Here is a 25,946-nt window from a genome sequence, read left to right as displayed (position 1 = left end):
TTAACTTTTCTAACTTTGTCTCCAATACTTAGCCAAATCAAAGATAAAATTGTGTTATTTTTTGTTGGTTTTGTCTAGACAAAACCCTCAATGAGGATTTCCTATGGAAGGAGGCTGATATCTACCTATTTCTGTGGTATTATGTCCAGTTATAGTATGAATAAAATGAGGCATTATACCAGAGTATAAAATAATGGCATGGAGAACTCAAAACAAGACTAGGAGTTATTTAAAACTCAATTCAGTAAGTTCTCCCAAATAAAGATGGAAGAAACTATTCTGGAAACAGGAATCAAAATACATGAAAAATTCATCTAAGTTACTGAGACACAAACCAGCAGTTTAGTGATGGATGTAACTAGGCCAGTGTGCTACCTTCCCTTTGTAATTGCACAAGTGATTTCTTGCATGTTTTTCTCATTTCATACAGCTCTGACTGCTCTTTGGTTATGATTAAATGTATTTGTCAGCACACACACAGGTCTCACATTCTGTATCATTTTATTGTCGATGTGAAAGATTGATGTTAAAAAAAATGGAAATTTATTTTCCCATTCTCTTTGGGCGAGCCTCCGTTGCAGCTTACTCAAAGTCAAGGATTTTTTTTTTCTTTAAAAAAAGCACTGCTGCCCTTTGAGAGATTATGAAATTTTTCTATCCTGCTGCTGTCTTTATTTAAAGAACCTAGGTGATACCCAAACAAAGCACTACAGTAAGTCTCTTTTCAAAAAGTGGTTTCAGTAAAATTTCCCAAATCAGCTTTTTAATTTGACAGCTTATCAGGTCTTTCTGTCAGATAATGCAATATAATAATGCTTCTCTGAGTCTGCAGACAGATTTTTTTTTTCCCCCTTTATTTTTCATCTTGGATATCCTGGTGAAATACAAAGGCTCATCCCTTCTTAGGCTCGTTAGATCCTGTAATTAAATTCAGATCTTGATAAAATGTGTGGCACAGTTGTCATTACTTGATCACAGAAGGTATAACACCTTTCAGTTAGATACAGCAAGGTGGCACAATGGAAGGAGAAAGAAAATGTCAAATGAGCAGTGATTCAGAAAAGCATTTTTAAAATACTGAAAGAAGCAGAGATGTGCTCTTTTCGTGTCTTTTGGCAGAGGATGGGCCAATGCCTGCTTTCCATAATTAGGCACAGGGTGATATGGAAATGGAATTTCTGAAGACAACAAGCTCCAGGGATTCAAGTTAGAGGAATAAAATGTGAATGAAAACAGACCTAAGAATGAGACATTGCAAATCTGTCTCAGCTGGTCCCTTTCACCCCTGCAGGAAACCCTTATCTATTAACAATTCCCAAAAGTCAGATCACAAAAGATGAAATATTGCCAATACTTAGAGGTTCTCTTACGAACTTGTATTTGTCTTGACATAGGTTTTCTGTGTAACCTGCAGCATCATACTTACCCAATCTAGTAGGGTAAGTTAGAAGGAGGTAAGTTGGAGTATTAGCATCTTGTCAGTCAAGAAGAGAACATTTACTCAAACTCTTCCCCAAGGGATTTTAGCTGCATAGTTTCCTTAATAATATAATGCTGGTACCTCTGATGGCATCAATGATTTAAAAGAAATTCGTCATTCTTCCTTTCCTTGTTGTCAGTGCAGAGATTTGAACAGATTCCTCTGTTGCTCTCTCCTTCCAGCCCCCAGTGGGTTTGTAACTCTCTCCTTACACAGGACTCTACAGAACGCGTCACTCGCCAACCAATGATTTGCTCACCCCACTGAAATGATTTCTGTGTAACGCTGAAGTTGGTGTGTTTGTGACAGTGCCCGTGTCCTGAGATGCCCCACAGGATGAGCACACTTATGGGTCAGCTCTGAGGCTCCCACTGAAGCTCCCAGTGGCTGGTTAAGCATGCAAGAGCAGAGTACAATGCTGTGTGCTTCTTCTGCAATGCACTCTGTTTCCATTATCTTCTGGGGCAAGCCTGGAGTCAATCTGCAGTGGGAGCCTTTCTCAGGACAGAAAAAATCAATGTGGTGCTGAGCCTTCCAACCAGACAATCTATCATATGGAAAACAAAATTAATTTCTCTGCAGTGCTATTGTGTTTTAGGTGCTCTGGGAAGATGAGGCATTTTTTTATTTGGGGCACATTCGTGCATGTGTCCCCAATATATTTTACTGGTGGCATGAGGTGTGACAGCAGCATAGTACTTTATGTCTGCAGGATAAGAACTTCCATTAAACTAACTAATTCAGAAAGAGTCACTATAATTCATACTGCAGCAGGGAAAGCAGCAACTTGCTCAGTCCTGGATATATTTTCCAGAGAGCGAACTGCATTAAGCAGGTATCCAGAAGGATGCAAATCATTGCTGTCTGGAACACATGAGCATGCCCATTCTTTAGACTCCCTTTCTCCCCTTTGTGCCCTGTGAACATGGCAGAGAAGCTGTGCACCCATCTCTTCATCTTGCGGTGTGATTAGATTTCTTCAGTCTTAAGCCCTGTTATTTAAAAAACAAACAAACAAACAAAAAATCATCTTCCAACTGCAGCATCTACACTGTCAAAATATTTATTTTCTTTAATACTTTGGATTTGAGATTAATGTTGCACCTCAGTTGCAACAAATTCTGTTGTATTATATCGTGCATATACAATTAAGTTCAGAGTGTTCCAGGAGTTTCAAAGAGCTGCCTTGACCCTAGCAAGGTATAGCTAAGCCAGAGGATGTTGTTTTTTTGTTCTTTGGGTTTTCTTTCTTAGTCTATCCTACCTGTCAAAAAAGAAAACCTTGTATGATTTATATGACCTAGAATTCTTATGAGCTTCACAAGGGGCAGATTGTGTAGTATACAGCATTTCAAATAAATTTGAAGCAGAAATTGAATATCCCTCAGTGTATCAGAAGCATGAAACATTGTAAAGGGCATCCTAATTTCAGCCTGTTACATGCAGAAGTTAACTGAATTAAAGGCAGTGAAATTATGCTTTTACAAATTGCTTTAATTGAGATGTGAATGGTTTATTTTCCTTGGTGAACTATTTCTAAGGCATTCAATGGCTTTTCTGCTGCAGCCTTGGGTATAGTGGACATTAAAAAATGAATGAAACACACTATCATCAAGGTTAAGTATATATAAAGACAAATTTGATTTTCCTGTTTTACAGATCTGATGGGCATTAATAGAGGAGAGGTTTAATTTTTTTTAAATTTACAGTTTATACAAGGAGAGAGAATAATAAATATGTCCTTTGCAAAAGAAAAAATGGTGCTAAAAATATAACTGTGGCTGGGTACAGGGCTCAATCTTGAAAGCATACTCTCATTTTCAGAGCTTGGTAATTGCCTCATAGCAATTTTTAACCAAAGGATTCTTTAGCATCTCATGTTAGGGTCCCTGTCCTGGAGCTTCTCTCATGTAAATTCAACTGAATTTCTGTCTGAACTAAACTGCAAACTCAGTTATAGCTGCACTATCAATTCCAGAAAGCTGTGGTGGATATGGTATACATGAAGGATTTGGATAGAGAGGCTTCAGACTCAGTTTCAGCATTCCTCCTCCCCTTTCATTAAGTTCTCGTGTGCTCATTGGTATCTTGTGTGTAAAAATTAGAATCCAAATTAGAATCAGAGAGGAGCAACACTGCAGAGGGCAGTGTGGCAGTGACTCTGGGGACCCTGCAAATCACAGCCACACATCTCATTTTCCTTCCCAAAGTTAGTGGGCATTTCTCATCCAAGTGGTGAGCAGTGAAGGTAGTTAATTTTTCATTAGTCAGCCTGAGGTAATAAGCTCAGTATTGCATGCAACTGATGGTTCTCAGTGAGAGGCACTCACTGACTGGAACTTCCCCCAACCACTGGGGTTCTCTCCTGGCTCTAAAAAGCTCATGGCAATGCAGGCAGTGTCCTGGAGAAACAGAATTCCAAGAGGAGTCTTGTAGGGGGGGTCTCATCTTCCATATTTCTCCACATGAAGCATCATGCTGTGAAAAAGGAGTTCATGGAAATGGCTTTGTGGGCACAAAAGGCTAAAGCATTAAGGATTGAGGAGGATTTTGGCACCTTTTGCAGCACTTTGAAACAAGCTCTGGAACAAGTATCAAAGTCTGTAGTTCTATAGAAGAAAACAAATTGGTGTGTGTGTAATGAGAACCCCGGAGAGGCACAATATTAAGTGATTTATGCTGTCAAAAAGAAAACTATGCAGTGACTTGGCTACAGCCTGAGTGCTTTCAGGAGGACAAAAACAGTAGATGCTTACAGTGCTCTTTAGCTGTTCCTAGAAAGCTCTAACCAGAGCTAAGAAATTCATGGAAGAAATGAGCACACAATTTAACAGTGAGCTTTGTACTCACTTCTGAGAGATTTACCTCATGGTGTGTCATCACATCAGGAGAAGGTGGTTCCCTGGAAATGCTGATTGAGCTGGTTATGAATTAACCAAAGAATAGTTTCAAGGCTGAATAGCTGCTTTAGTCACATCCTTTGATGTGCAATTGACATTAGTCCTTTGTCTTAGGAGTGTCCTATCAATGCACTCCTAAGAATATTGCACTGTGTTCATAATGCTGATATAGCAACAACTTTCCAGGAATTAAAGTCAGAGAAGGGAAAAAATGAAAGTTTCCAGGCATCATTTCTATACCCAGAAACATTACTGTGCTAATCAAAAGCTATGTGATACCTTAAATAAGTCAGTTCTATTGCATCAAACTGAGAACATACTTGCAAAAGAGCAGAAAGAGAACACTGGAAATATTACTTAAACCCTAATAAAACATTTAACTTTCTCTTTCTCAGCTTTGTATGTTTATACATCCATAAACCCTGATAAATTCCTGTAAGGAATGATTTTTAGTTAACTGCTTGCTTATCCACTCCATCTGATAGCTCACAGTTTGTTGCATGTAATTTTTGCAGTAGCAGACTTTAGTTAAAGAGCGTTCCACAGAGTAAGCCTGCATGCAGCTTTTCCAGCTGAGCTGGAGAGATGAGCCATGCTGCAGGAGTGTGTCAAAAATAATCTGCTGCCTGTACACTTCCCTTATCTGTCATAGTTCTGTGGATGCAAGCACCATGGGTGTTCTGTGCAGAAAACAAAATGGGATGTTACTCCAACCCTTGTCAGAATCCCATTTTAGCCTCGTACTTTATTGCTGGTAACAACCCACCCTGCCAGTTAGACATATTTGAGTGTTAATTGGACATGCTTCAGCCTCATACTTTCTAAGTTTTAGTGTTCTGCTTTAGAAGCAGTGGCAAACCTGTGAACATAGGAATAAAAGCAAGGACAGGAGGCAGCTTCCTTTTCCCATGGAATTTGCTGAGTCCATGCCAGGACTTTCATGGCTGATGATGAACAGTAGATTGATGGACTGATGTAGTCCTTCCTGCTCAGAGGCCTGAATTTTGTCTTGAAATATGCTTATTAAACTGGAATGAATTAATATTTTATTAGTAAGTCATCTGCCCATTTTAGCTGTTAGTGTATTATCTGCTTTGAATTAGATGCTTATTTAATACTTCACTTTGCTCAGTACCATCATTTAGAAATAAAAATAATTTAAATAGCATAATACATTATATTTAATAATGCATTAGTGCTTCATGTTAGAGAAGCTACAAGAGTTCATAAAGCTGGAAAGATGATAATAGCCTTATTTAATTTCAACATGGTGGATTTCAGTATGTTTTTAAAAGGTCAAGTGGTTCCCTGAGAAAAAGTAGATGTGTAAATTGTGCTAGCAGAGCTATTTTCTTTCTAAAGTTGATCTTTTTCCCATTTAACATTTCATAAGTGTTTCAAAGTAGAAGTCAGGTCTACACTGTGGGTATTGCATCACCAAATGGATTTTTGTAAAACAAAATGAAAAATTAAACATATCGACAGCTGAATAGCGATAATCTATTTCCTTGCAAATTCATGTATGCTTAAATAGTTCAATATTAATTGTTTCTTCATTCTACTGTTTCAGCTTTGCTCTGAAAATCAAGCCAATAAATTTAGACCTACATGACAGTCAGCTGCCAGCTTTGCACTGCCCATCCAAAATGTGTCCTGGGCAAGAGCTTAAAGCACAGGGGTGTCTTGGCTTGGCTGGTGCAGGATCCACATGTGTTAGGACTGGCTTTGGAGTCACTGGCTTTTTCTTATGGAGGCCCAAGGCTTCCTTGACACCATCTGTCATCTGGAACATCCCAGGAGAGATCTGTTCAAAGATGTCTTCAGGCCATGGTTTGGGAAGGCACCAGAGAATTGCCTCTGTGCTCAATGCTCAGTGTGTCTTCATGGGCTTCTGAAGAACAGGCTGCACTGAAATGGACTTCCCATGGATGTGGTTTGTGCCAACACTGGCAGCCCTTCTCCTGCCTATTCCTCACACAGGGTCTTTACCCAGCAGTGGGTCTTTGTCCCATTTTTAAACAGACAGGTTAAGAAGTCATGAAGCAGAGATATCAGGAGAGGGATAAATGTGTTATGGTAACCAGGCTGTCCTTTCCTTGAGAACCTTCTAAACCATACAAGAAGGAAAATAGGAAAGAGTTTTGAATATAGAAATTCAGAGCACCTGAGCACTGAACTGTTCAATTCTCTTCAAAATTGCCATCTCAAAACAAAATCAAATGTTTCACAACAATTCTTCGTATTCTAGGCTGTACAACACCAAAAAAACCCCAAACATATATATATAAAACATAATCCAGTCACAAGGGGAAAAAACCTTAGCTAACTGGAAATGTGTTGCAGATTATTAGAAAATGAGCTGCGTTTTATAAAAAAGTTAAAATGATATGCAACATGTCTTAGTTTACAGGGGAATTATTAGCGATTTTTAAAAAAAGATATTATAAATAGGAAATCAGATTATTTCAATTTTTAACAGATAAGATTAAACCTCTTCTGGGAATCTTTTCACAGCCATTGTGCTATTCCATAGTGGTCACCTCATTATAGTTCTGCAGTCCTAAAGCACTCCTCTGCTTTTATCTCACTGAGCATCTGTTTCTATTATTTACAGTTTCTGTTTCTGTGTCTTGCCAAAAGCATTATATGGGCAAGTTTAAACTTTTCCATTTGAAATAGATTATTCTTTTATAGTAAAATGTCTGCAAGGTTTGAATACACAAATTGAAATGCCACTTTTAGGCAGAACTGAAAGTCTTGAGCTTGCTTTGGCCAAAGGCTAGGGTTTTTTCCTTTTTTTTCTTTTTACCCTCACTGCTGACACAGAACAGATTTTTATCTCTTAAATGCTGTTTTCTGTCTATATGGGCACATTTGGTTTTTTTCTGCTTGGTAAAATCTGGTCCAAAAAATGACATCTGTTTTCTTCCTGTTGGCTTGTGTGTAATTATGCTTGTCCCTAGGAGAACAAGCTGATACAGCCTGATACAGGTGCAGCAAGTATGAAAAAGCACCTGTATGTCCCAGGACTTTGGGACATAGAGGTTAACTCCACAATCTTCATGTTTTATCAAAGAACATAAAATCGAAATTAAAATTTAGGCTGTGGTGAATTTACTTGATGTGCTGCTGATGAAGGGTGATGCTGAGTGCTTTGGATTTCATACAGTGTTTATGAATCTGGTCATGTAATGAGCATGACTTTATCTGTGCCCTGCACTGCCCCTGAACAGTCTAACTTCAGCAGATTTGGAGATCACAACTGAAGGCCAATACTCTATTTTCTCTTATCAACCACATAACCAAGAGCAGGATTTAACTCCAGAAGATTTTTTCCAATTGTTTCAGATAACTTTTCATGTTGCAAATTGTCCACAAATAACTTATGGGAAAAATAGATTTTTCCAAAACCTTTCACTGACTACAATAAAATGCAAGGATATGAGCAATGACCTTTGGCAGTTTGTCCTTATTCTAATCTCAGAATTTATGTGGTGATTAAACTTAATTAGGAGACTTACCACACAGTTAATAAGTCCTTTCTTATTGATGGCTTCTACCTGAATACTGGATATTCATGGAGCTACAGCCCAGTGGGAATTTAAAATGAGAGCTGAGGACAGTGTTTCCCGTTTGCCACTGTTCATTTATGTAATGTATTGTTTCTGTCAAGAGACATCCCATATAGCACCTCTTTTCTAGCATGAAATTAAGATCATCCAGATTGCTACCTGGAAAAAAGTCAGTAGAACACCCTCAGTAGCTGATGTCTCAGATCTAGCTAATTTTCAATGCAATAGGCTTGAAATATTCTCCATTTTTCAGTTGTTGAATATCTATGGAGTAAGAAACTGCTTACAGTCAACTTTTGGTTAAATTCATACAGAAAAGGTAACCTTAAATGCTGTGACATTATGATTTAGAAAGAGCTCAGAGTCCTTTTACCTTGGAGAACTACGAAATGTCACTCTTGTGGTAATGTGGGATACAGTACCATGCTTACAATGATTCATTCCTCTTCAATGATTTCTATCAATTGTCCTTCCTATTTTAGCAGCAGCCCTATAATATTAGCTCTTTTAGTACTACACAGGCAGTACAAAGGATCTTTGTAAAACTCCAGATAACAAAATATGACCTTTAATTTATCAGACAAGTCTTATGTTTTCTTATCTGCTCCTTGTTGCTTTTCATCTTTTCTTGCTTGTTTTAGATACAATACATCAATCTCTCAAAATAAGCCATCCAACGCTGCAGAAACTGAGACACTGCATTGTAGTGAGGAAGTGAGAGTCAGGAAGAGCACACTCTTCATTTAATTAGTAATTAATCCAGTGAAAAATAATCAAAAACAAAAACAGGGCAGAAGGTAGTTGATTTGAAGTGAAGGTTCTTCTCCCCCTGAGAGGTTAATGAGAGTTCACGGTTTAATCCTGTAGAAAGTTGTAAAAATATTATTTGCTTTGTTTAATACTGAAGCATGAAATAAGGAGTTTACAGGTGAATATAAGATGTTTTGGTACAGTCTGTAAGATAAATGGACATCTTTCAATAGATGTGGTAATTGTAATCTGAAAGGCAAACCTAGGTTTTGCTTTGTTTTTAGCAGTGCTGTAAGCCCCTAGTGAGAGGTTTTACTCTTCTATAAATAAATAGTCTCTCTGGATGCTTAATATTCATTATAAGGAATTTGGGAGTTCCTGTAGGGTGTAAAGGGTCATATTATATTATGGTCATTTGGTATGAACTTGACAGACTTGGCACTTCAAAATTTACAGGAGTGGTACTTCATGGTGGTTTCTCTCTTTATAGGTTAAATTTTCTTGAGAAGGTAAGGCATGGACGAGCTGCACTCTTACTTCTTTGCTACAGGTTCTTTCTCTAATTTAAGAGCTTCTTTTCACTTTTACCTTCTCACTGAGCTGATGGTAAGGTTTGTTCAAAATATTCACATTCTGCAGCCCTGTGCCTACCTTCCCTCCAAGCACAGGAGGAAGCCCAAATCAGCCTTCTGGGTACATAACTCCTCATACAACACCTTCAAGACCGGCCACTGCATCCTCCTGTGTCTCTCCCCACACCCTGTTACAAGGAGAGCCGACATCTTTCAGCAGCAGGAAAGGACAAACACCTTCATGTGATCAATCCAGAGCTCACTCCTGGCTCCAACCCTGGCTAGACAAGTCTGTAAGCACTCAGCAAAAACAGAGGTCAGAGCAGTGTCCCCCACTAACACAGCAACTTCCTGAGCTGAACTTGGACCTCTTGTCTACCCCATGCAACCCATACTGTGCAATGTGTGCACAATAATGAAACAGATGACATGAAAGAGCTTTAGAATAGGACATGACTGAGATTGGGATTTCATTTCCTGGCTATGGGAGACTGTTTGTGGACTGTTTGCCCCCATATCCCACCCTGAGCTGCTGTGGCTTCCTTTCATGCCATGCAGCTGACATTTCAGTCAGATTTCATCCCTTACTTCATCTGGAGGAGTGATGTGGGTCTCTGCTTTCCTCTTGCAGATGTCAGGGGAGTCATGATTCAGAAAGAGCAGTGTCAAGATCATGATGAGCAAAACTAGGGAGAGAGAGTTGTTTATAAATGGAGATAGACCTTGGTTTCATCACTTTGTTATTTATTTCCCTTACAGATGACTGCGACTAACAATGTGAATTTGTATTCTGTTAAAGGTTTTGTTTCAAAGAAAATACTCTCTAGTCTAGCTTGCTCTTCACAGACTCACGATTTTCAACCTTCTTACTTATTCCCTTTCAAGGATGCTGCAATTTCACATCAATAACTGACACCTTTATTTCAGAGCACAAAATAGAATTACACTCCAGCCCTGACAATATAATAAATCAGGAGGGATAAAATACATATTAGTGAAGTTCACATAGTTGGTTTGTCCCAGCTGACCTATAGATATAAAGGTATGATTAAAGTTTTTTTAGACTGCTTCTTCTCAGTTGTGACACAAGATTTAACTCTGACTCAAAGATTTGACCTTTGCTGCTCTTCTCTGCTTACCTTGATTCTTTGGAATTATTGTTATTCCCTTGAAGCCTTTCTGCCAGTATGGAATTAACACTCTGTTGTGACAAAATATTGTGTATTTGGCAGAAGAATGAAGCCATCTAGAATTCAATCAGGTTAGACAATGTCATGGTGCACATCCTGAGTGAATCATTTCCACACAGCTTTTTTAATCAAAGAAATCTTGGCCATATAACCTGGAAGAGTAATGCTGGATAGTCACATAGCTGTCTACAATTAAAGTTTAGGCACATCAAGGGTTTTTTTATGAATTACGGTTGAAAAGGTGCCTGCCAGAGCACTTAATCTTTCAGATGGGTAACAGAATAAAATCTCAAAGCTGCAGGTTTATTTAGGGCATGAAAAAATTTATTAACCTTCTTGGAAGTGTTTTTACTGAAGAAGTTCCTTGTGGTTCACCATATTGGTAAAAACAAGCATAAATAAAGGAAGGTAGAAAAACGTGATCTGAATACTCCTGAGGAAAACAGTCTGTGGTATTTATGATTTCTACTGGGAATGAGATTATAAGATGAGGCAAATGCATACAGTTTTACTGGGTCTATCCAGATTTGTTGCATGACCCAAACCAGATGTTTGGAAAGAAGCAGTTATTGAAACTATGTGTGTTTTTCATTATATAGTAAATAGGACTTTTGTTGCTTTTAATGGATTTTCTGTTATTTTTCAGTTCTAGGTATAATTTTTTTTCAGGTAGTTGTTATGTGTCTAGTGGTTTCATCATTACTAAATCCATGTGTTCTCCTTGAAACTAAATCCAGATAAGTTCCACACCATTTCCCTCTAACCTTTCCATTTATGTTATATACTAGAAGAATTTAAGCTAACGTAATAGTGTCAAATTGAGATGTATTTCACAGTGCACTTTTCTTCTGATGAGGAATGGGCTAATGTAATCACCAATTATTTTTTGTGTGACCTTTACAAATCAAATTGTTATTTTCCTGCTTTTCATTTGAATTTTGCTCCCAGTGGTGCAGGACTGCTGCGGCTAGTATGAAATATAATTTATTGACAGAATCACATTATAATAGTCTCAGAAACCATATGTATTGTATGTTTTAATGAAGTAGTTCAAAGAAATGTATCAGCTGGCCAAGATTAAATTTCTGCTGTTAGTTCACAGAGGAGTTTCCAGGATCACCATAGAGATGTTCTGGAGCAGCTGCACAGTTGTGAGAGTGGACCTTGCCTAGGACAGATCCCATGTTAGTCATGGAATTACAACAGAGAGTTGCAATAGCGCTGAGGATCCTGTCTGGGGGCTGCAGGGGTTTCTCTTACCACATGTTCCTTATCTACACTCACTGGGTGAATAAACAACACAGTTTAATGCCTCCCCAATAGAGGCAGTTGTGAGCACTTGGCCATAACTTCCTGGTTCTTTTGGGAACTAGAGAGCATTTGTTCATGAAAGGCATCCAGTGAGTAACCGTGGGTGAAGCTGATGAGTGAATGATGATCTCTATCCATGAGACTTATTTCCATTATGTTAATGCATTCCTTATGCCCACAGGCCTCTTCTGATCAACTTAGCCTTTCTTATAAATGACACAGAAGAATTTCACCCACTCCCCCATTTTTTTTTAAATATAGATGAGGAAAAAAAAAAAAAAAGGCTACGCAACACTAACTAAAACTCATGATTCATTTACTGCAGGTTAAGGAAACCTTTTAGAAATAGGATGTTCTCTCACTTATTCAGTGACTCAAGTGATAAAGCCTCAATAAAAACTGTCAAAATATCTTATTGAAAAGATAAATGTGTTAAAAGTAACTGACTATCAGAAAACATAAATTGTTACCTCACTGGTTTAGGTATACATATATACACACATACTTTGATGGATGATACAAGTCCAGAACAGAAACATGTAAGACCATACTTTTTGTTTCCTTTTCTTTTTTTCTGTTGCTGTGTTGGTCACGTGACATTTTTAATGTTTTTTTTTTTTTCTGGTACTTCTCAAGTTTCCATTCAGTCACAGGAAGTTTGCTGTAAGAAAAGCAGGCCAGGATGAAGAGAAGCTATTTTAAAGATCAAAACAGGAAAAAAAAAATTAAAACTTTCTGTATTCTCCCATCATCAGAGTGATTGTGTTGTGATGTTTTTAATTCTAAATTTTCACTTTCTTGGAGAGTACAAAAGGGAAAGTTTCTGTAAAACATTTGATGTTCAGTTTCAGTCCTGTTTTATGGAAAATATATCAAAAAGCTGAGAACAGAGAGAAATATACACAAAAACAAAATGTGTATACTTTATATATATGCATATATGTCCATGTACCTTTCAATGTGACATGCACTTAGATTTTCCCATAGTTTATTTACTCAGAGAAATTGTGGAACCACCCTCTGTGGTTATCCAAATAAGTCATGGATGTTCCACCATTGGAAGGTCTCATGGTCAGGTCAAATGGGCTTTGAGCAATCTGATCTAGTGAAAAGTGTCTTTACTCATAGCAGAGGGGAGGGAAGAGATGATTTTCAAGCATCCCTTGCAATGATGCCAACCCAAACCATTTTATGATTAGATATTGAAAAGGGAAGGAGCAGGAAAAGGCCATCTCCTCAAAAGCAAATAGGTCAGCTTCTGGCATGGTGACTGAGGTCCATGCTGAACCAAGTGAGGGATGCATGAAACGTGGAAAATAGCAGTTTTCAGCACTGTAGAATAGATATCTGCATAAAACTACCATGGTTTCATTTGCAGTTCTGGGGAGCTGTAGTGCTGACTCTTCCCTGCAAGCCTGTTATGGTTTGTACTTTTGTGACAAACTGGAACCCTGATCTGAATTTGGTTAATATTTCTGTTTGACAGTTAGCAGTAGGGTCCTTCTAGCTCAAGAACATATCTTTCTGAGCACTGTGTGTGCTTACTGCAGTGTGTGCTTACATTTCCACTGCAGATACAGGACTTGGTTCCTTGGTTGGTTTGGTGGGTTTTGAAGTCAAAGAAAATATGGACGTTTGAGCCAGTAAGAATGACTTTGTATTTGGACATGACTTATGAATGACTGCTTTTTACCCATCTTGCTCTTCTTATCTCTCAGATTCTGTACTAAAATGAACCAATACAATGAAAGAAAAAGATATTGTTGGTCTAAAACTCCGCTGCCACCCAAAGCCTATAGATTGAAGGAAATATTTAGATTTGCCATTCTCCTAAGTAGCTTTCTAAGTGGTATTCTGAGGGATCACAACTATATCACTCAAACACAAAAAAACTATAATTACAAATAAATATTTAAATTGTTTCTCTAATTATTCCTCATCTGCTATTTTTCTGACTGTACCAGCCTTATTTTTTCTCACAGTTTTAGTTAAAGAAGTCAGAGATCACTGCACTGACTGAGAATAGATACAGTTGGCAAATATGACAAGTTTGTCCCTTGCATTGCTGGGTTCTGGTTAGTTCTTAACTTATGAAACCCCACCACAGATGGCCTCTTGCTAAATTTTAAAGCACTTGCACGTTTCAGAACCAGGCTACCTTTCAGAAAGTCACTTTTGTCAAAGCCTTGGTGTTCCTTCAAGACATTGTCAAGGAGTCTTAAGAAAGTGTACAAACCGTGAATGCCCTGGTCTGTTCTGTACCATGTATTTGAATCTCTGAATTTTATTTAAATGAAGCAAAGAAATGTGTATTTATTTTTTCTGCTTAGGAATAAGTTACAGCAGGACTATTATTAGACAGAAGAAGTAAGTGTGCCTTAGATGGTGATTAAGAGTTGTGTTCTTCTTCTTTAAATGACTAACCTGGAGTGAGAGGTTGGATGTCTTTTGAAAACTTAAACCTGTTTCACCTGAACATGTTTAACTAGTTAATAAGAAACATCAAAAAAGACAAAACCCTGAGGTCAACTATCATTTTTTTGTAAAGCCATTCGATGATGTTTAAATTTGTTTTTTGGGTCTGTCTATAACATAAGTTTAATAACCTAGCTCAAATGCAGATTTCTAATTTTCAATTAACATAGGAATAATTTTGTTTGCTAAAATAAAATAAATGAATGAATGAAAAGTCTGAACCATGAAATGTTCTAGGTAGCACTTTTTAAAATTCCAAATTTCAAAAAATCATGTGGCAACTGTATAGCTCAAGCTTTAAGTATTAACTTTTAACCTTTGACCTTACAGATTTTAACCAATGAAATGTCTCTTTAAACTTTAAAGGAAACAATGATAACGAGCGCCTGGCGATTGCTAGACAGCGAATTCCATATCGACTTGGTCGAGTAGTTGATGAATGGCTACTCGACAAAGGTAAAAAACATTGATTAAAACTTCAAATAAAAAAATAATTTGAACATAACCAAGTAGTGCTTCATTGTAACACTAATAAACATAAAAAATAAATTTCAGTAAAACTAAATTAAAACAAATTTTAAAAAGTAAAATATAGAGTAATATTTGCATACCTTGTATAATAATTTCTATACATTTCTAGAAGTACCAGCTGTTTAATAATCTTACCCTGTTAACTTAAGGTTAAAGGGACTGTTAAATATAATCCACTAACTCAATCTATGAAGGTACTCATAGCAAACATTAACCAAAAATTATAAATCATTCATAGATTATATTACATGTTCCAGCATCTAAATTATTAACTAAAAATATCTGTAGTTATGATATATTCATTATGGTCCTGAAAAAAAATTTGTTTAAACTGTAGGTGTCTTAAATAGTGGGCAATATGAATTGCCAATCAAAATGAAGTCCCTTTAACGTTTGCAACCTTCTAAGGGGATTTTGGAACAAACACTAATTAAAAAAGAACTTAAAGTTGTGTGCATGCTTTTTGTGAGCAGAAACCAAATAGTCACTAAAGTGACTATTCTATTTACTAAGAGTGGTACTGTTGCTGAGGATTTCTCTGTTTAATGGAAATGTGCCATGATTTCTCCATTGGTATGTGTATCATTTCTGAAGCCGCTTTTACATCGAAAATCTTTTATTTTAATTGATAGCCTTGCTGAAAGCCAATCAGACATCTATTTCTGAATCTGCCTCTGAGATACTTAGTGTGAACCATGTGTTTCTTTTCAGTGTGTATGTTGAAGGGAAATAAAACATTTAACTACAAAAAGGAATTTTTAATTAAAAATGTAAATATTCACTGACATAGAGATGCAACAAATTACTGCATAAATTCTTTAAAACTCACTTGACCTAGTGACTTGATGGCATATATATAAACTTTGTGTGTATATACATATTTGTATATGTCTATACATGCATAAACTCATTTTTACATAAAGCTATAGGCTCTATGCTGCATTGTGTGAAAAAAAAAAAAAAAAACAAACTTTTAAATGTTGGCAGACTCGAAGAAAAAGTTATCTTAAGGAATTAGAGAACCTGGCATTCTTGAGACACACCAAAAGGTTAACACTGCTTTCAGGTAAAAGGGAGAGGGGTATATCATGTAGGGCCAAACACATTTTCAGATATATTTGATTGGCCTTTTAGCAAAAAACATATAAATCTCAAAACGTCGTAAATTAAGAAAAATGCAAATGCTCTCGAAATTTATGCATTTCATGGACACCTCATTAAAAAGCAATGAATTATGAGTCAAATCCTTTTCTTATAGTTTATTGCTCTCATTTTTCACCCCATGACAATCTGTTATCACTCGTGTAGAGTACAGCGTTCACAGTCAACATTTTTGCATGTATATAATATTATCTTCACAGGGCGTCAGCTCACAATCTTCAATAGCCAAGCAACCATAAAAATTGGAGGCAAGGAACGTGGCCACCCTTTCCAAGGCCAGCTCTCTGGTCTTTACTACAATGGCTTGAAAGTTCTGAATATGGCAGCAGAAAATGATGCCAACATCATGATAGAAGGGAATGTGAGACTTGTTGGTGAAGTGCCTTCCTCTATGACAACTGAGTCCACAGCCACGGCCATGCAGTCGGAGATGTCCACGTCAGTCATGGAAACCACCACCACCTTGGCCACCAGCACCGCCAGAAGAGGAAAGGCTCCGACCAAAGAACCCATTGGTCAGGTTAGTCACCTTCCTCACCTTCTGCAAATATCTTCCCACCTCTGAGCGTGGCTTCCTTTGTCCCATTCCCTCTGCTGATGAAATTGTTCCCCTTAAAGGAATGCATGATTACTGCTGGAAGTTCTGTACCATGCATGTCTCACGGGTGTGACGTTCACCAGCATTTTGAGGGAAAGTAAGGGCTTTGCCTTTCTTCTAAATTAGGCAAACTTACCAGTTCAGATTGTTCTGGTGCTGAGTTACATCACCCTGTCATCCATCTTCATAGTGGTGCATATTTTTAAGTACCCTTTCTTCCTTTGATGGCTTACATAGATTACTTTCAGTGTAGGAATGCAGGATGTCTGGAGTTAGAGATAATGAAATGAAGTGGTGACTTTATCCATGAGATAGAGAAAAGAGATCCACTTTTAAGAGAGAACAGGAAGGAGGTGTGAAGACAAAAAGTTCCAAGAGTCTGGAAAAGAGGGAATTAGCACTTTCTCTAGTCCCACGATTGATCATCTTCTCTGGCAGTATTCCTCATAAGAGGCAATGGCAGCAGAGGGAATTAAGAGCACTTTGCACCATGGGAGACTCAGACTCCAAGTCATGGGCTGTTGTTTATTGTTTGTTGAGGTTATTTGCATCTCATGAATTTGGTGATATATTTAGTTGCTTTCAGGTTTTGTCAGGATCTCTGTATAATATGTGGGGGAATTTAATTATTGGGAAAGGAGGGGAGAAAAGAATGTGAGTGAATTAACCTTCATCTGTGTATATCCTTGAGTAACAGCAGCCAGACATTGTGCTTTGAAGACCTAAAACTCCTTTTATATTTATTCTTTCTTAAAAAAAACCCAAAAAAGCCAAAAACAACAACAACAACAAAACCACCCAGACAAAACAAACACACAAAAAACCCCTCAACCAAACCAAGAAAAAAAAAAGTGCATTGCTAAAAGCTTTTCTTACGTCCTTTTGGTTCACATGCTTGTGAGCCCACTGTGGCATCAAGCCATGACAGACAGCAACACTCCTGAGATCCAGAAGTAGGACAAGGAACACAGAAAGCATCGTGAGGGAGAGACAGGGTGTGCTGAATTAGGTTCACTTGCTCAAGAATGAAGCCCATGCAGGTTAGACAGAGGCTGAGGTCAGGTTTCCTGTTTTCTGTGTAAAACCTCAAGTCCCAGAGTGAATTGGGGCAGCAAATATGACACTTCAGCTTTTTTGTCTGTAGTATCTTTGTATGCTTTGTACTATGGATCAAAAACCACAGTAAAGTAAACATAAAAATTGTTATTTAACCAACCTGGGTAAAGTAAACATAAAAATTGTTATTTAACAAACATGAAGCAGTACATTTAAGTTAAAAATGAGCCTTTAAAAAAAGGCATCTTGACTTCGACATTTTTGACTGCAGGTTGCAGGAGGTTTTAAATAGTTATGGTAGTGAGTTACAGAGTTTTAATAAATAACAATAGATTTTCTTTGTTCTTAATTCTGTTTGAAATAGTATCTTGCACTCTATTATCCAAGTAGTTTGACCTCAGTATTTGCAGCAACAAAATGTAAGATTTCACCAAATTTACCAAAGGGAAGATATGTCTCTAAAATGTAGAACACGCTCATGGTGGGAAATAATTTGACCTAAATTAATGTTACTAAATTATAATTAAACAAAGTTAAGCTGTTCAAGTTCCCAGCATACTGTTGGCCTCTGCTATTCTTTCATATTACTTCCAGGCACAATTTTGGAGGAAAAATGTCATGGGCCATTCTCAGTTGTCACCTTGCATGATCTGTAGGCAGCAGGAATTTACTGGTGTAATTGCTTTGCCAGTTGGCCTCAGTTTCTGAGAGTATTCCCCAGTATAATTTGCACACTATTTGCATGTTTAGCCACCAAGACTTTTATTTTTGAGGTTTACCAGTGGGATATTTTTGGAAGAAAATTTTCTTAAGCTAACAACTGTGGTGAAGTGTAAATTTTTCTGAAGAGGGAAAACAAAACACTTAGGGCAAAATTATTTTCCAAAGCTTTTCTCTTTCTAGGCTGTGGTGCCTGAAATAAGATATGGCCCTTATTGACTCTATCAGAACATCTACTCAATTTTTTAGAGAAGTTCCCTGCCATTGGGGCTGAGTGGCCTCAAGGCAGTTGTGCCATTTCCTCATCCCTTTTTGGCTGAAGTGGCTATGCCAAAATGCCATGAGCTCTCTGATATCCAACCCTGAGGAGCTTCCAGCAGGCTCCAGGACCACCTAGAGGTGCAGAGCATGGCTGCAATGCAAGTCCTGAGGGTGAAGGTTTTGATCAGACCTTTTAGCCTGGCTAGAGCAAGGACTTCATGCATCTGATGGAAAACTCCCGATATAGGAGCATGAAAGCAACATTTGTGAGGAAAGCATTCCACAGGAACATCACTGCAGCATTTGGGGCATCCTGAGTGTATAAATGAGCCCATCTTGACTTCATCTCTGTCTGGTAGAATCTCTGTGTGTCATTACATACACTTAATTAGTCAGGGACTGCACTGGAGCACATTTTGCCATCAGGCCCTGATTTGATTTTGGGAGATTGATAACATCCCAAAGTCAAGAGCTGAAATTTGTCTGCAGGATGCTATACTACTCATGCAACAAAGACCTAGGAAGATACTGAGTCACCTTAGGGACATGGTTTCTTTTCTTCATTCATACCTGGTTCTTATTCTACCTGCATGTAATAATTTCTGAGCTTGTGACCCATAGGGCTCCCATGGGTCTGTCCTGCAGGGTGCTGAGTAATCACTTTCCACCTTAATGTCACTGGAGATGAAGGCACTCACCATGTCATGAGAAAAAAAAATCCACCTTTGATTTCTTCATTCTCTTTCTTTTTTTTTTTTTCTCCTGATTTTTGCTTATATATAACCTCTGCAATGGTGTCAACTCCACTGACATATGGTAATGCACCAGAAGAAAAGTTACCTCTCCAGCATTAATTAGGTTACTGAGGAAAATATGCAGCTGAACAGCAATTGCTAATGAAAAAACCTTACATTACTGCAAACCAGTGCATGGCTGAAATAGAATAGAAGCAAATGATCTAATCAGTCAGAGATTGTTTGCTCCATTTGCAGAGGTATTGAATTCAATTAAAGATTGCAATACTTAAAGAAGATCATTTAAATCTCTATTTATAGGAAAGGTTCTTTTAAAAAAACCTACAATGTTTAATTGATGGAGTCTCTGCTCCCACAGATATTAACAAAAGCAATATATGATGCAAGATCCACATGGGACTTCCAGAAAGTGTGCTGAATACTGTTGTGCATGATTTTAGATGAAGGAGGTCTAAGTGCTTCTGAGAAAGAAATGCTTTTTGATGAAGACTCTAAATGAAGGTTTTCCCAGCTTGGAAATATTTTAACAATGGATGTTTTGGTGATGACAGACATCTTAATTATTGCGCTGGGAAATGTAAATTTTTCGAAGGGGAGAAAGGTACTCAAAGCTTACTGAATGGCAGTAGTAGGTGAATGCCTGATTTTCCTTAGTGCCTTAAATCCTCCCCCCTACTCCCCCTTTGATGACAGTGGCATTCAAGCTGTCAGCCTCCATGCAAGGTGTGGGGTAAACACAGAGGAAGTGAGAACCCCTGCCTCCAGTATCTCATAGAATAACCAAAAGGCATCAGGTAAGGAGGAGGGAAAAAAAGAGGAAATCAGGAGTCAGGAGGAAGAGGGAAATGAAGCAAGCATTGTGTTGTTTCAGTGTTAACAAGTGTGCAGGTTTGCAGCCATTGTGGGAGGGACACTTTACTGCCCTGTGGTTTTTTTATCCAGGCTTTTCAGACAGCTGTAGGAACACCACAGAGCCACAGCAGATTCTGCATCAGGCAGCTGGGCTGCCTGGTCAAGCAGCTGGTGCAGAATTGGGTGGTCAGTGAGATGTTTCCTCTGCTTCAACCTTGCCATTGGCACCTGGGGAGATGAGGATTGAAGGAGAGGTCCTTTGCTCTCCCCACAGTGCATGGCAGGAGGCTCAACATTTTGCATACTTTTATGAGCATAGAAAGAAAACCCTTAATTTTTGCAAGAACAGGACTTGTGTTACATGAAAATATGTGTTGCTAACTTTTAGGGAACCTTAAGTATTCACTTAGACTCAGAAATCATTAATTTCTTCTAAGAATATCACCATTTTATGAAGTTATTCAGCAAAATGATACAGTTAAGTTCTTCCTTCTTTTTGCCTTTTATTTTTAACACTTTAAAAAAGTCTAATTTGCACGTTTTTCTGTTGAGTCATGGAGGTGATAAACAGCTTTTAAAACTGAAAATAAAGATTCTCGTGTTGTGGAACTCCAGGAGCTGAAATGTTAAGCTAAACACTGAGTACTGCAAGGCTTGCAATAAAAATTGCAAGAGTTGGCAGAAGCCTGAAAGGCTTCAAAAGGACTTAGAGAATGGGTTTTGCTTGAATTAGGAAAGCCCAATCAGGCCTTTAGTATGTCTTTGGCAAGGCTTTGTGAATCTGTATTAACTGGAAACCATAAATGAAGTGATAGTAAATCAAGAATAATATGCTCATTTCTCATCCCTTTCTAAGGGTTTGATTATGACAGCCTAACCACAGACCAGCCTCAACTCTCATGCACTGGAAACCATTTCTGAAAATTATGTGCAAAATAGCTTTTTTAATTTTCCATAACATATTCTGGCAGTCCTCCTTGTTCTCATCAGGGTGGGTTCTTATCAATAACACTAAGCCACTTAGCCAGCAATCGCTCTATACTGCGAGATGATTACGTGTTTGGGAACAATAGGCACTGATTTTTGGTCAGGCAGAACTAAACCAATGAACTGAAATTTGGTCAGGTGCCTTGGAGGGCATACACCAGGTGAAGGGTATGTTTCTTTACATATATTGAAGCAGCAGATTTAAATAGCATTCATTGTAGTAGGGACAAGGACAGGCTTGGCTCAGGGACTTCACCTGCCAAATAAAAACAAGCACTGGAGAAAACAGGGGAGTTATCCATGGAAAGAGCTCAATTTTAGGAATGGTTGTTGAACAGATGACCTCAACACAGCATAGCAAATGTGAGCATGTTTTATGGAGATTCACTGATCATTAAATGAATGAAGATAACATTAATAGGAGGATGAGTTTGTCCCACCCATTTTGGTTTAAAATCATGTACTGTGTGATTTGCAAAGTCCTGTTTCTATGCACAAGTGTGTTCTTTTCATGTGTCTGCTTCCACTTCTTTCTCTGGATGGTCACACCAGCTTTCAGAGTTCATCAGCCCCAGCAGGCAAAGCTCTTCCCCAGGGCTCTGATAAATCATGAGGATTTGACCCAACAGATGCTCACCAGTGCAAAGTGAGTCCCACAGCTTCCAGTGCTCAGCATCCATGCAGGTCCCTTAGCTGGCAGATCCTGAGAAATCTGAGTGTTCAGGATCTCATTTGCAGTAAGATCTCTGTGCAAAATGGTAGTTGTGAAGGTATCAATTGCAGGCAGACAAATTTAACTAGGTGCAGGAAACCCTTGAACTTTTCCTTGTTTTTTGTGGGGTTTTTTTTGTTGTTATTGTTGTTGTTGTTTTGTTTGTTTAAAATATCATATTAAGAATTTCAAGATGTTTCTAGTGATTTTTGATCATTTGATTAATTGTTTAAAAACATAATTGTCAACATCACTGACGCTCAAGATGTCTAATAAATTGAAAAGAGGACACTGAACCTTAAACTTCTCTATCTTTGTTTTAATATTTGCTACCTGATCACATTAGATTTTCCCATTCTACTGCAAAATATTTGCATATTGAATATGGGCATTTCAGTTGGAGTTCTGGAGTTGTGTAAATAGGGTGGCTTTAGAAAATTCACTACAATTGCCTCTTGAACTGGCTCATTGTTTTTTTGTCTTCAAGTATTACCTTTATGATCTCAAGGTTGTCTGTCTGTCCCTCTCAATAAATATTGCATTCCTTGACCAATTCTGTCAAATCTGGCTCAGCATAAAGATCTCAAGGATATTAAACTCCCAGAGAAGCTAAATTGTGTCAGTTCTGGCACCCATCCTGGTCTCCTTTTGCATATTGCAGAGCCAGGTCTTCCCCTGCTTTGTATTTAAAAAAGCAACGATGAAAAAGAAGAAGAAAATGTCTGTGTGTGCTTAGGATGAGTTTCTCACAAGTTCCTCAGACTCATAAAGGTTTCTATATTCCATCAATGTTTTTGAAAATCTTATCCTATAACACCTTAATGTATAAATACCCTAACAGTACACATTATTGCACCAAGCTCAGAGGATAAGATTTGCTGTTAGTTGCTGTTGGCATGGTTCATAGAGGCTCCTTGGAGCACAGTGGAGCACCAAAGGCAAATCCCAACCACTTGTATGGAAAACTACAGGCACAGAAACAGCTGGACATGCTCAGCAATGCTGTTCCATTCCTACTGCACTGCACAATCCAGAAAAGACTTCTGGTTTGTCTTTGGCACTGTTGTGAATTTACTTCACGAGGCCCCATCCAGGTGGAATGGGTTTCCAGCCCCTCCAAAGGGAAGCCAAACCATGGAATTTCTGTTCAGCCAGTGGGATATATCTAAGACATTATGCACTGCTTTGAAACTACCCCCTATGGTGTATACACACAGGGAAAATAATCTGCTTGTAAATGAAATTACAGCAGTGTTAGTAATCCAAACAATGGCAAGATGCTTGCATAAATTGCTGATTAATTGGGTGCAAAAAAATTTTTTTTTAAGTTCAGTTTGAGAGAAAAGGATCTCAGGCCTCTTGCTGCTTTAATTTTGTTGCTCTTTCATGTTTAAATGGTGAAGTTAATTTATAACAATTTGCTTTATTATGTTTTTTTTTAACCCAGATTGGTTTTATCCAGTCTCAAATTCTGACACATTGCCATTTTTAAAAGCAGTGAAATTTAGTAGAGCAATCATCTTGGTACCAATGTTTTTTCATAGCATGTTGCCTTTCTTTATTCCTGGTAAATTTCTCATGTCATGTTAGGACAGTAATATTTCCAAACCATCCCTTTGCATAACATGGGGCAGAATCAAACCCTTGCTGAGCAAACAACAAACTTAGCAGTGATGTGTTGCTGGTGGGAAATATTTCCCTGGCAGTTACAGCTCTTTGTGTCAACCTCTTTTCTTAGGAAGGGTCCTCACATGAAGCAATGCTTGGTTCTCTCTCACCCTCTGTGCCTTCCACTGCTCCTTCTCAGTGCCTGCCAGCACACTGAATAAACATTAGGATCACCCAGGAATGGGATTGTTTCACCCAGGTGGAACAAAAGGTTGTTGCTGAGCTGGTGACCCTTAACTGTACCATCACAGGGCTGTAATGCATTTCTCTGCTTTTGGGGTGGCTGAAAAAGGCTGGGTGTGTTACAGTCACTGATTCTCAGCCGCCCTGAAGGATAGAAATCCTTGTATTGTGTCTCAGAGCTTCTATTCTCCCCTGAAAAGAAAGTGAGAGTCTCCCTTATCACTTTCTGGAGCCCTGCTAAGCCTGAAGATCTCGTTAACCACTTCCTTTGGTGCATTTTTGTGATTGAAGTGCCGTGTGTTTTACAAGCTTGGCTCACACAATTTCCTTTCAGAAAGCTTGGAATAATACATTCTATTTCTTTTGTGTGGGATTCCTGAGAGCTGAGGGAAAGAAAAGCAAATTGACTCAGGGTGTGACCTTCTTCTCTCAGTGGTGGGAGCCCAGAGCAGGTGCCCTGCCCTGATAAAGCTTCCAAGTGCAGGGTCAGTCCTGCTGCTGCAGCCAGCCCATGGATTCCAAGTGTTCCCACAGCACATGGAGCGCTGGGAGATGAATTTTCTTTCCCTATCTAATTAATCAGGCTAATTGCTGCAAGTTGCAGTGTGCAACCTGCTTTTATGTGTGGCTGCAAGGAGCTGGTTACAAGAGTCTGTTGTGTGATGTTTTGTTGAACATCAAGCATGTATCATAGCTCTTCAAAATGTAGGTGATACAACTGCATTAAACACTGAAAATTTCTTCTAAACACAGTGGTGACAGCAATGTGAGAAACCTTTCTGCTCACTTACAGTTAAGACCAAATTTTTATTCACAGTCATGCCTGCTTCACAGGCTGCAGATAATTTTCTTTAATCAAACAATTCTTGGGACATTCAGTTAATAAATTAATATAAAAGGTTTCTTCAAAACTCTATTTTCCCCCATGTGGGTAGTATCAACATCCTATGTCTGTCTTGAATAACTCAAGAAGTACTTTGTGATTTATTGATTTATTTAATTTAATCTGTTAGCTAAACTTGTCTTTAAATACTTGTTTTCATTCAGTAATCAACAGTTGATTCGAACAGCTGAAACTTATGTTTTGTTTATATGTTGGCATTACTTCAGAGTTAGATACTTCCTAAGTGTTATGTCTTGATGCTCTTTGCCTAGAACATCTGCAATTCTGTTATGAATAACTTTGCATGCAGTGTTTATTTCCTTGCATAGTTTTCCTTTCACTTAATGAACCTCTGTTGAAATGTCTCTTTTTTGCAGTATGGTTTTGCAAGCACACCCATACATTTCTACACACGCAGACACACAGACATGCATATTTTTAAAAGCCAGATGTGCTATTAGATTGGAATTTTTTTACTGTGAAGGAGAGCAGTAAAGTCTCCAAAGGGACTTAAGGAAGAAAGCTATGAGACCTGCCAGTTTCTCCAAAGAGGAAACATAAATTATGGGCAGGGGCATCTGCAGTAAGGAAGAGAAGAACTGAAATTTTTCTTTGGATCCAACTATGCCACTCTCTCCTAGAAGTGCATAGAGTGAGAAATATGAACCATTTTCTTAAAGTCCACTCCAGAAGACCTGATGATATATTCCTCTCCATTAATAAATAACCAAGCACTTCCCCACTGTGAGATGATGATGGGCTGAGGATCAAATCCATTCCTGGCTTTGGTGTGCTCAGATGCATCATCACTTTGCCTTGCATCTAAAAACACCACGGTGCAAGTACCAGGTTTTGGGAGGACAGGGAGCAGGTAGAAGTAGTTCTGGAAAGGGCAGAAACCGTGGGGGAGGAAGCCCAAGTGAAGAGATTCCATGGTGCTGAAATTCCCTCAGGTCCTGGAGGCAAGAGGCTCACAAGGGGAACAAAAATACTTGAAGGTGCAGTGTTCTGTGTTAGATCTTTAAATCCAGCCACATACTAAACTTTGTGGGTGGATCCTGTGTAGAGGAAAGACTGAAGAGGTTGACAGGGCTTTTGTAATGGCTGTCAGCTTGCAGGTTTTTCTCAGCTCCCAGCATAACACTAAAAATGCAGAGAAGATTCTGACACGTTCATGAATTAGGAAAAAAAGGATGAAGTCAGAAAAAATGGCCTTAGACATACCTCATATGACAACTGCATATCATTTTCAGGTTTTTAAAGCAGGACATCATTATCTGTGCAAAGTGATGCTGTGAGGATGCTGGGAACAGTACGAGTGAGCTTCTG

The 25,946-nt window shown here is 38.3% G+C and overlaps 1 protein-coding gene across 1 annotated transcript in view; it reads left to right on the top strand.

Annotated features, from left to right (window-relative positions):
- NRXN1 (neurexin 1) overlaps window positions 1–25,946 on the top strand; it is a 667,470-nt gene that overhangs the window by 556,855 nt on the left and 84,669 nt on the right. The window contains exons 15-16 of the mRNA XM_084203402.1: window positions 14,617–14,706; window positions 16,143–16,462. Of these exons, the coding sequence (XP_084059528.1) occupies window positions 14,617–14,706; window positions 16,143–16,462 (410 nt within the window). The remainder of the gene's footprint in view (window positions 1–14,616; window positions 14,707–16,142; window positions 16,463–25,946) is intronic.

This window comes from Fringilla coelebs, assembly GCF_963513975.1.
Source record: "Fringilla coelebs genome assembly, chromosome: 3".
Classification (NCBI taxonomy): domain Eukaryota; kingdom Metazoa; phylum Chordata; class Aves; order Passeriformes; family Fringillidae; genus Fringilla; species Fringilla coelebs.
Note: the sequence above shows the minus strand (reverse complement) of the source record. Positions and strands in the feature narration are given on the sequence as shown.